The following is a 12829-nucleotide window of genomic DNA, read 5'->3' on the forward strand; positions in this document are numbered from 1 at the left end:
GCTTACCTGTCTCCATAGCATCATATTTCAAATGACCACCAGCTCTGTGAGGATGTAACATACACATTTAATTATTTGGCCTCCAATACACCTACTACCTGAAACTGATTTCTGCTCCATCAGTAGCTCATACTGCTTCATTATTCCTTGAGAACATTCATTTCTTCAGTTTCTTGAATGACCATCTCACATTGCTGTTTCTTTCTCATGGTACTTTTCCAGAAATTCCATGTTTAGTTAATTTTGGAATAAACTTATTATGTCAGACTGAACATTACACACTCAAAGACATACCCCATAATCTCCAGATTGTTCTAGGACCTACTGTTTTATTATTTCATAAACTCTGAACTACTCCACTACAAACATGAATACAATTTCAATTATATATTTACATAATAATTACATGATTATGTCATTTAATACAATTGCCATTACTATTGTGGTTTATTATTGGTCAGAAGCTATTGGCTCACTGTTCTCTTATAAGGTGACTGCTTCATAATTATACTTACAACTCTGTGGAGATGAATAAACAAAGAAGTGAGAATTGTGCAAAAACACACATTTTATATATTTCTGGTAAGATTAGCAGATATTGCATTCCTTAACCAGATAAAGAAGGGCCTGGATACACTGAGGTCACAGCTCATGAGAACAAAGGGGCAGGCAGTTGGGAAACACACAGAGATTAGGGCAGAGATGTTCACCAGCAACCAAGTGGGATGAGGAGAGTAAGAAATACAGACTTGGAAGATGGAGGAGAGGGTGTAAAGTGATACGAAGGTGTTCACGAGAACAAGGATTTTTTTTTTTTTTTTTTTTTTTTTTGGTAGCTTTAGACTCAGGGGAAAATCTGGGAGAGATGTTAGCCCTGCGGATGTGTTTCACCTGCTGTTTGTGCCTGTACAGGATGAAAACCATGGAGCTGCTGGCCCAGAGCTTGAGCACCAAACATGAAACATCAGGGAATAATAACAATACTGTGAGCAGTGATAGTGTGATTTCGTCACTACGTTCCCCAGAACAGAATCCCAAATCCTTTTTCACTGTGACATTTGTGTTTCTCCATTTGCTAGTCACGTACAGAGTATGAGTTATATTTACCAGCATTTGCAGGATCCAACATAATAATATAGAGGTGCCGGTGTACTTGGGAGCTTTCATTTTAAGTTCTGCCCACCTGCAGTTCCTGAGGCTGATCTTGATGGCTTGGAAAACACTCAAGTGGCAGGTGGTGCTGATGAACACCCCCTGCCCACTCTGTGCAGATAGAAAACAAGTTTGCAACCAATATCACTGAGAAAATCTCTCAATCCAAAAGCTGCCATTGTCTGGGGGACTCCTCTGAAGAGGCGGGCTAAAGAATTGGCTAGAGTCAAGTGCTTGAGAATCAAATCCGTGGACCTTAACCTATGCCCAGTGAAGTAAAGGCAGAGATAATGATATAGAAGAGTGCAATTCCCAAGGATCCCAAATGCAGTCTGTGATAAGAAGATCATTCCTATTGCCACATCCCTGGAGGCCATTCTGCCAGTTCACGGTGGCTGGTGTTTATCTGTCTTCAGAGCCAGAGGACCCTGCATGAGAATATGATGCAATGGCCACATTTACCATGTAAACTTAAGTGCAGTATTCTCCGCTTACCATTAGTTCTCCTTTAGAAATATTCATAATCTTTCTTTTAATAACATGCTTTCAAGAATTACATATGTAACCTTTAAGAGCACTTATAATTTATTGACAACTGTTATGAAGGCTGAGCATGTAGTAATACTTTTTTTCCCAGAAATCTATGAGGCAAGCATTATTATTTCCCTGTAAAAATGAAGAGAATATACACACAGAGAGGTTAAGTATTTTTTAAATTCACATCCTATTTAGGGGCACAATGGGAAATTTAACGTGATTGTGCTGGTTTCAAAGACAAAGCATTACCATCTTGCTATACTAGCAAAGCTAATTAGCTGCATTCTTTGAATGATTCAGTTATACAGTATATTTAGTTTTGTTTTTACACCTTGTCATTTTATTTTGGATTGTTGGTATGTTATTCTTAGAATTTAGACGTAACAAGTTTCAATCCATGTGTGAAGATTTAGTGTATAGGCTAATTTCAATTATGAATGAAGATTTAGAGACTTAGTAAAATGAAGACACACTGATTGCAGTATAATGCTTCAGAAACCTGCTCTAGGAATGAGTCGGATTGAATGGGTGCAAAAATTGCTCAAGATTAGGATGAAAACAGAAAGATTTGTTTGCTTTTATGCTAGGAACAAAAGTACAAAGGTACCTATCAGGAGAATTATTGAACAATATCATGTATTGCCAGAAACTATGGGATATGAAACACAAATACAGAATAAAATTATAATTTAAGATTAGAAACTATGCTTTTGCTAATTTCAGATCATACAATTATGTGTGCATTAACATCTTACTTAAGTAAAACTATTAGCAATGAGGTGAGATTTGTGCAAGATATTAAGATATAAGACTCACGTGCAAAGTAAAGGATGTAAAGGGTACAATTTTGTGCATTTTGTAAACTCAAATTTTAGATTTGGGGATTCATATTTGAATATTTTTAAACCAGAGAACCAATCACAAGATACATTTGAAACTGACAGCTTGAGTCTTAAATGCAGAATTATAGTGACCCTTTTCTTAAATGCTGCTTCCTTAAAAAGGGAAAACAGTTTCATCGATATCAACAGACAATGGATGTTTTTAGTAGAGACACAATTAATGTCTCCATTAAGCCAGAGCTGAAAAAGACATTTCTACTCCAGCAATTACCATTCAAACACACTGTTTCTGCATTGGTTTCGATGATTTTTGTGAATGTATCCTACTCTTTATTACAAGCATAGAAGTATCAGAGGCACACCTCTAGTAATTTTGGAAACTTTATGATTCCTGAAAAGTAGGCTGAACAGCAGATTGATTTCAGAACTATGGTCCTTAAGCACTTTTTAAAAATCACATTTTATTACCACTTATATTAAACATCACCAATCACTGTCAGGGAGGATTACATTAAATCCCATTTGTAGTCATTTGAGAGTGGTTTAGAATGTCTAGGACCCCCGTTTCACCTTACTAGCTCAGCTTGTGCTTTAGAAACAATTTCTCCTTCCTGTGTGGTTTCGGCATTCGATCAGTATCAAACCCCAAAGAATCCCATTTTCCAGTGTGGTCACTAACCTAGATTTCTGATACATCTCCTCTTACACACTTTGCCTTTCAGACGAAGTAAAATATACTCACCTTACCCCAACCCACTGTCTGCAGGGTGAGCTCAGCGTAATAGTTATGATGGTCAGCGTGTGTATGAGAGGGAGGCAGCCAGGCCCTGAGATGAAGGTTTGTGATTCTGTGATTTCCCCTCCCCATAGAGGTTCAGTTATTATTTCATCTGTAGGAGCAATGACATTTCTGGCTTGGGAGCTGAGAACACTACTGAAAACTTTTTCCCAGTTGCTAATTACTAAATCCAATTACAAATTTCATATTCAACTATCTTTTAAAGTTTTGTCTATTTCTGAATTTTGATCCCAGTGATCTGTCATTCTACATCTGCAGTGCCACACAGTTGTACTTACAGGGCTTTCTAATACAATTTAATATCTCATAGAACTAGGTACCCTCAAGTAGTTTTTTAGGATTTTTCTGGTTATCTATTTTGCTAAGTCAATAAAATTCCTACTCTCAGAAATACACTCACACACACACAAACACACCCACACTCATACACACATGGTTTATCTTCCCACCAAAGAATAGGGTTTTATTTTTTCATTTTAAAAATATTCATTACATGTATAAAGGACGTTAGAAAATTTTTCTTATGTAGGCTTTTCACATTTGTTGATAGATTAACTCCTAACTTACTTTATACATTTCTTAATTGAGCCTTCCTTCTGTGTAATTGATTAAAGTTTATTTATATAATGACCTTGATCCTATATTTTAATATTATATTCCATTAGACTGTTATATAGATTCAAGATAGTTTTAATTTTTAGAATAATTTTTAACTGATATTTAGACTTCTGAGATAGGTATTCCTGTGCTGAACAAACAGACGATGTTTACTCTTTACTGTTGATCATTAATTGCCTCTATTTATGCCTCCAAAAGGTCTCCCACTATCTTATCTGACTTTAGTGGGAATTAATCAGCTATTTCTTTACAAATTAGGTCAATAGCTTTAGAACTCAGTAACATTGGCTTAATAAAGTGAAGACACACCCAAAAATATGTTACTGTTTTTTTCTTTATCCTTATCACATGTAGAATTCAGCCAAATAGATTTGTTTGGCTATATTAACACCATCATATGTTGTCTCCTTTAATTAATACAACTGACTAACTACATTAATGTATTCCTCAATAATAAACACATTGGATTCCTTGTACAAGCTGTGCTTGATGATGCTATAATATTGTATTCTGGGAGATATTTCTAAATTTTATATTTAATAATTTTGAAAAAGTAGGTATACATAAGTTTTGTCAATTATTCACGATAATGTGTGTAAGACTTTGGAAAATTATTTGGAAGCATTATTTTTCAGTAATTTTTAATGGCCTAAGTAGCGCGGTGTTTTTGGTAGTTAAGAGCAGTAGAATGCCACTGGTACAGCATATCACATGGTGCTGTTTTTGTGAAGAAACTCTCATAAATATTGCTCTTTCTTCTACAGACATTGTTCACTTCAGAATTTGTACCTCTTTTTGGGTCAATATTGATAAAACAGACATACCTAGAAATATCCATGTCAACCAGACTTCCCCATTAATTTGGACTGAGTGGTATAAATTATCTCTAATGATTCTTAATATGTGCCCCTTGTATCATATTTTCCTTTTGCTCTTCTTTCCTGCAAAAATCCTTCTCAGGCCCTTTGCATCCTTCCCTGTATCTGCTCAAAACCTTCTTTATTTTGGCATTCATGGAGAAGCCAAAGGATAAACAGATAATTACCTTTAAGGACAATGAACTTCTCAGGGAAGCACAGGGTCCAGTTAAAAGCATGTGCTTTACTTCAATTCTCTCATGTATTAGAACTCAACTTTTCCTACTTTCACTGCACAAGATCCTATCTGTCTCCAGGAGACCTACTATAGAAAAGGAAAAACTTCTCCAAAACACTCAACATGACTTTTTGGATGACACCCTTGAAATTTCTAAGTGTACTTGGGAATTGGGAACTGGGAGTAAGTGTTCTTTTAAGATTACTCTCAACTCCCTCATTGTTCACTCTTGGAAAGTGCAGATAAAGAGGTAACTGGAGTTGTGTGGGGAGTTGAAGTCACATATTCATAAACCATATCTTAGCTTCTGGCTGTGTCCCTCCCAAACACACAAACACACACACACACACACACACACACACACACGGATTGTCCAGACTGTCACTGAACTCACAGCATGGGCATCAGAAAGGAGTTGGGTGAGTTTTCATTTATTTCAGTCTGAGAGAGAGATTACACAAGGAAATGAGATGTGTCAGGTTCAGGATAAGTGTTCACGGCAGGCAAAGGGATTTTTCTTGGGTAGACATTGGTTAAGTAGAAAACCCATCCAGGAAGGAGGAACAATTTCTGAAGCATAGGCTGGGCTTTTGAAGAGAGAGTGAAGATCCAGAGCCTACACCAATCTCAAACTTTTTCTAATGTACCATGATATAATCCTTACTGATGATGCATGTTGACATTTGTCCTAAGCAGTAATGAAGTCCCATCTTTATTACCTTTAAGTCTGTAATTTAGAATTCAATCTCCGATTTAATCATTTCCATAGAAATCACAGAGAACATCTCACAATTAGTGTTGTTATTTCAGTAAAATTTCTGGGAATGTGATGAGTTTGACAGAACTCTTTATAGCATCCATCTCTCTGCATAAACAATATGCGTAAGTGGATTTGCTGAACTATCATGATTTTTCCTCTTATGTCTGATGTACTTCATGAAGACATTTAACGTCTCTTCTGAAACTCTTCATAGTATATTGACCAAGGTGGGACAATTTTTCTTCTTGAAGCTAAGAAAGGAGACTTTAAGAAAAAGTTAGCATCTCACTTGAGGGATTCAGACAGTACAATAAATTAAGGATATTTTCTCTAGTTTATAAAATTCTAATGTCATTATCATGTTCACCTTTGTGTTTCTCCTATTTCAATGTATTCAAGCCATAAGATTTCATGTCTCATGTTTTCTTTTGCATACTTGTTTAATTTTTAAATTCTAAAATAAAGACTAATTTAGCTTCCACCCTCAATAATATTTTATACATATTTTAAACTAAAATCTCATTACTTAGGGTAAAGCCCAATATTATGCAATAATATTTTGTACATGCCATTGGCAAAATACATGAATTGATTCATTCTGGTGCTGCCCCAGTATTGACCTATATTAGGTAAATCCCATTTGAAAATGGAAAATTATTTAGTGCATCTATGAATGTTCATTCACTTGTGAATTTGTGATTGGTCCATATAATAAATGTTTATATAAAATGAGTTAGCACAATTAAACTTACACAATAAAATAAACTTGAAATATGTCAATGATATATATGTGGAGTATTTAAAGAACACAAACAAATAGCTGTATAGCACAATGATAAATACCAATATCATTGCAACCAGACTTCCCAGGTTAAAACCCTGACTCTACAAATATATAGATGAGTCCTTTAAATAATATTTCAGCAAAAATTTCCTTGTCTTTAACAGGAGAATAATGTTAGATCCTAAGTCAGAGAGTTGCAAATATTAAATAAGTTGGATAAACAATGAATAACAATAACCCATATCTTGGAAGTCCTACATAAATACATCAACCTTGGAAAACCTTTTAACAAAATAAATTAAATATTTGAAATAAATTCTTAGACAGAATGGAGATTTTGGGATTTAATTTTCCACAAAAATAATAGACCACAATTCACACACTTCCACGCAGAATCCTGTATTTGTGAATGTGAATATTGAGTCTTGGAATATAACAGAATGGCCTCCATGTATGTGAATATTGAGATGATTTTTCTGGCTCAGGTTGCCATTGGAATCCTGGGGAATCTCTCACTTTCATATCACTATATGTTTCTTTACTTCAGTGGACACAAGCCAAGGACTACAGATTTGATTCTCAGGCACCTGACTGTGGCCAACCCCTTGACCATGCTCTCAAGAGGAATCCCAGAGACCATGACAGGTTTTCGGATGAAAGATTTTCTCAGTGAGTTTGGATGCAAACTTGTTTTCTATGTTCACAGAGTGGCCAGGGGTGTCTCTCTTAGTACCACCTGCCTCTTGAGTGTCTTTCAGGCCATCATAATCAGCCCCAGGAACTCCAGATGGGCAGGGCTTAAAGTAAAACCTCTCGGGTACATTGGACCCTCTAATCTTCTGTGCTGGTTCCTGTACACAGTGGTAAATATCAAAGTTCCTATGCATGTGGAAGATGGAGTAATGAGAACATCACAACTATATACTCTGGATGCTGTTCCTTTAGCCATCAAGACGAAGGCACAGACTTACTATATGCAATGTTCAGGCAGTGCGCACCGCACCCCTTAGGTGTGAATATACCCATCCCTGCCTCCCTCCTACCCCCTACCCGAAACCTGGTGGAGCATTTGCTTTGTTATTGTAGACCTTTCACTTTTTTTGTTTTTTGTTTTTGCAGAGCTCCTATGAGTTTATTTTACCCCTATGTTGGCTGGTTAGCCATTTCTTGGCTGTTTCTTGATCTTTCTTTGGGGCCAAGCGCTTAATGCTTCCTAGTCTGCAGTTTTCATGGAATTGCCCTCATTTAAAAAGAGCCACATTTTCAATTCACTTGGCATTTTTCTTGGGTATTTGTCAAGAGAAATGGATTATATTTTATGTTTTTTCAATAATAATATGCAAATGTTCAAACACCATTATTAATAAAGACATATTTTTAATTGCCTTCTTTGTTTCATATTAAATTATCATTTAAAGTTTTGTCTACTTCTGAAGTTTGATCCCAATGATCTGTCATTGTATATCTGCAATGCCACACAGTTGTACTTACAGAGCTTTCTAATACAATTTAATATTTCATAGAACTAGGTACCCTCAAGTAGTTTTTTTTTTTTTTTTTTTTTTTTTTTTTTGTTGTTGTTGTTGTTGAGACAGAGTCTCACTTTGTTGCCCAGGCTAGAGTGAGTGCCGTGGCGTCAGCTTAGCTCACAGCAACCTCAGACTCCTCGGCTTAAGCGATCCTACTGCCTCAGCCTCCCGAGTAGCTGGGACTACAGGCATGCGCCACTATGCCCGGCTAATTTTTTTTTTCTATATAGATTTTTAGTTGTCCATATAATGTCTTTCTATTTTTAGTAGAGACGGGGTCTCGCTCAGGCTGGTCTCGAACTCCTGACCTTGAGCAATCCACCCGCCTCGGCCTCCCAGAGTGCTAGGATTACAGGCGTGAGCCACCTCAAGTAGTTTTTTAGGATTTTTCTGGTTATCTATTTTGCTAAGTCAATAAAATCCCTACTCTCAGAAATACACTCACACACACACAAACATGCACACACACACTCATAGACACATGGTTTATCTTCCCAGCAAAGAAGAGGGTTTTATTTTTTCATTTTAAGAATATTCATTACATGTATAAAGGACATTTGAAAATTTTTCTTATGTAGGCTTTTCACATTTCTTGATAGATTAACTCCTAACTTACCTTATACTTTTCTTAATTGAGCCTTCCTTCTGTGTAAATGATTAAAGTTTATTTATATAAAAAACTGGATCCCATATTTGAATATTATATTCCATTAGGCTATTATATTGATTCAAGATAATTTTAATTTTTAGAATAATTTTTAACTGATATTTAGAATTCTGAGATATGTATTCCTGTGCTGAACAAACAGATGATGTTTACCCTTTACTGTTGATCATTAATTGCCTCTATTTATGCTTCCAAAAGGTCTCCCACTATCATATCTGACTTTAGTGGGAATTAATCAGCTATTTCTTTACAAGTTAGGTTAATAGCTTTAGAGCTCAATAACATTGGCTTAATAAAGTTGAAGACATACCCAAAAATATGTTATTGTTTTTTTCTTTATCCTTATCACATGTAGAATTCAGCCAAATAGATTTGTTTGGCTATATTAACACCATCATATGTTGTCTCCATTAATTAATACAAATGACTAACTACATTAATGTATTCCTCAATAATAAACACATTGGATTCCTGGTACAAGCTGTGCTTGATGATGCTATAATATTGTATTCTGGGAGATATTTCTAAATTTTATATTTAATAATTTTGGAAAAGTAGGTATACATAAGTTTTGTCAATCATCCATGATAATGTGTGTAAGACTTTGGAAAATTATTTGGAAGTATTATTATTCAGTAATTTTTAATGGCCTAAGTAGTGCAGTGTTTTTGGTAGTTAAGAGCAGTAGAATGCCACTGATACAGCGTATCACGTGGTGCTGTTTTTGTGAAGAAACTCTCATAAATATTGCTCTGTTTTCTACAGACATTGTTCACTTCAGAATTTGTACCTCTTCTTGGGTCAATATTGATAAAACAGACATACCTAGAAATATCCATGTCAATCAGACTTCCCCATTAATTTGGACTGAGTGGTATAAATTATCTCTAATGATTCTTAATATGTGCCCCTTGTATCATATTTTCCTTTTGCTCTTCTTTCCTGCAAAAATCCTTCTCAGGCCCTTTGCATCCTTCCCTGTATCTACTCAAAACCTTCTTTATTTTGTCATTCATGGAGAAGCTAGAGGATAAACAGATAATTACCTTTAAGGACAATGAACTTCTCAGGGAAGCACAGGGTCCAGTTAAAAGCATGTGCTTTACTTCAATTCTCTCATGTATTAGAACTCAACTTTTCCTACTTTCACTGCACAAGATCCTATCTGTCCCCAGGAGACCTACTATAGAAAAGGAAAAACTTCTCCAAAACACTCAACATGACTTTTTGGATGACACCCTTGAAATTTCTAAGTGTACTTGGGAATTGGGAACTGGGAGTAAGTGTTCTTTTAAGATTACTCTCAACTCCCTCATTGTTCACTGTCTTGGAAAGTGCAGATAAAGAGGTAACTGGAGTTGTGTGGGGAGTTGAGGTCACATATTCATAAACTCATATCTTAGCTTCTGGCTGTGTCCCTCCCAAACACACACACACACACGCACACACACACACGGATTGTCCAGACTGTCACTGAACTCACAGCATGGGCATCAGAAAGGAGTTGGGTGAGTTTTTTTATTTTTATTTTTTATTTTATTTTTATTTCATCTTATTGTTATGGGGGATACAGAATTGCAGGTTACATACGTTGCCCTGGGTGAGTTTTTATTTATTTCAGTCTAAGAGATACATTATACAAGGAAATGAAGTGTGTCAGGTTCAGGGTAAGTGTTCACATCAGCCAAAGGGATTTTTCTCGGGTAGACATTGGTTAAGTAGAAAACCCACCCAGGAAGGAGGAACAATTTCTGAAGCATAGGCTGGGCTTTTGAAGAGAGAGTGAAGATCCAGAGCCTACACCAATCTCAAACTTTTTCGAATGTACCGTGATATAACTCTTACTGATGATGCATGTTGACATTTGTCCTAAGCAGTAATAAAGTCCCATCTTTATTACCTTTTAGTCTGTAATTTAGAATTCAATCTCCGATTTAATCATTTCTATAGAAATCAGAAAGAACATCTCACAATTAGTGTTGTTATTTCAGTAAAATTTCTGGGAATGTGATGAGTTTGATAGAGCTCATTAAATCATCCGTCTCTCTGCATAAACAATGTGGCTAAGTGGCATTTGTTGAAGTACCATTGTTTTTTCTCTTACATCTGATGTATTTAATGAAGACACTTAACATCTCTTCTGAAAATACTCATAGTATATTGACCAAGGTGGGACAATGTTTTTCCTGAAGCTAAGAAAGGAGACTTTAAGAAAAAGTTAGCATCTCAGTTGAGGGATTCAGACAGTACAATAAATTAAGAACACTTTCTGTAGTTTATAAAATTCTAATGTCATTATCATGTTCACCTTTGTGTTTCTCCTATTTCAATGTATTCAATCCATAAGATTTTATGTCTCATGTTTTATTTTGCACAGTTGTTTAATTTTTAAATTCTAAAATAAAGACTAATCGAGATTCTACCCTCAATAATATTTTATAGACAGTATAAATTAAAATGTCATTGCTTAGGGTAAAACCCAATACTATGCAATAATTTTCTGTACATACTATTGGCAAAATACATGAATTGATTCATTCTGGTGCTGCCCAGTATTGACCTATGTTAGGTAAATCCCATTTGAAACTAGAAAATTATTTAGTGCATCTGTGAATGTTCATTCACCTGTGAATTTGTGATTGGTCCATATAATAAGTGATTATAAAAAGTGAATTCAACTTATATAGTAAAATAAATTTGAAATATGTCAGTGATATATATTTGGGGTATTTAAAGAACACAAACAAATAGCTGTATAGCACAATGATAAATACCAGTATCATTGCAACCAGGCTTCCCAGGTTAAAACCCCGACACTTGAAATATATAGATGAGTCCTTTAAATAACATTTCAGCTAAAATATCCTTGTCTGTCACAGGAGAATAATGTTAGATCCTAAGTCAGAGAGTTGCAAATATTAAATAAGTTGGATAAACAATGAATAACAATGACCCATATATTGGAAGTCCTACATAAATACATCAACCTTGGAAAACCTTTTAACAAAAGAAATTAAATATTTGAACTAAATTCTTTGATGGAATGGAGATATTTGGATTTAGTTTTCTACAAAAATAACAGACCACGAATCACACACTTCCACGCAGAATCCTGCATTTTTGAATGTGAATATAGAGTCCTGGAGAATAACAGAATGGCCTCCATGCATGTGAATACTGGGATGATTTTTCTGGCTCAGATTCCCATTGGAATCCTGGGGAATCTCTCACTTTCATATCATTATATGTTCCTTTATTTCAGTGGACACAAGCCAAGGTCTACGGATTTGATTCTCAGGCACCTGACTGTGCCCAACTCCTTGACCATGCTCTAAAGAGGAATCCCAGAGACCATGACAGCTTTTGGGATGAAATATTTTCTCAGTGAGTTTGGATGCAAACTTGTTTTCTACTTTCAGAGTGTCCAGGAGTGTCTCTCTTAGTACCACCTGCCTCTTGAGTGTCTTTCAGGCCATCATAACCAGCTCCAGGAACTCCAGATGGGCAGGGCTTAAAGTAAAAGCTCTCGGGTACATTAGACCCTCCGATATTCTGTGCTGGATCCTGTACATGGTGGAAAATATCAAAATTTCTATGCATGTGATTGGAAGATGGAGTAATGAGAACATCACAACTATAGACTTTGGATGCTGTTCCTTTAGCCATCAAGACGAAGGCACAGACTTACTATATGCAATGTTCAGACAGTGCACCACGCACCCCTTAGGTGTGAATATACCCATCCCTTCCTTCCCCCTTCCACCTGCCCAACACCCGATGAATATATTCAGGATATCGATTTTTCATTTGGGGGCATTTGCTTTGTTATTGTAGACCTCTCGCCTTTTTTTTTTTTTTTTTTTGCAGAGCTCCTATGAGTTTATTTTACCCCTATGTAGGCTGTTTAGCCACTTGTTGGTTGTTTCTTGATCTTTCTTTGGGGCCAAGGGCTTAATGCTTCCTAGTCTGCAGTTTTCATGAAATTGCCCTCATTTAAAAAGAGCCACATTTTCAATTCACTTGGCATTTTTCTTGGCTATATGACA

General features: G+C 35.8%; 1 protein-coding gene across 1 annotated transcript; it reads right to left on the minus strand.

Annotated features, from left to right (window-relative positions):
• Positions 1-569: 569 nt before the first annotated feature.
• Positions 570-1529, minus strand: VN1R4 (vomeronasal 1 receptor 4). Its single transcript, XM_069456945.1, is given in 3 exon segments — positions 570-812; positions 814-1247; positions 1250-1529. Coding segments are annotated over 3 exon segments (957 nt in total).
• Between the last annotated feature and the right edge of the window lie 11300 nt (positions 1530-12829).

The sequence above is a fragment of the Eulemur rufifrons genome, chromosome 24 (assembly GCF_041146395.1).
Source record: "Eulemur rufifrons isolate Redbay chromosome 24, OSU_ERuf_1, whole genome shotgun sequence".
Classification (NCBI taxonomy): domain Eukaryota; kingdom Metazoa; phylum Chordata; class Mammalia; order Primates; family Lemuridae; genus Eulemur; species Eulemur rufifrons.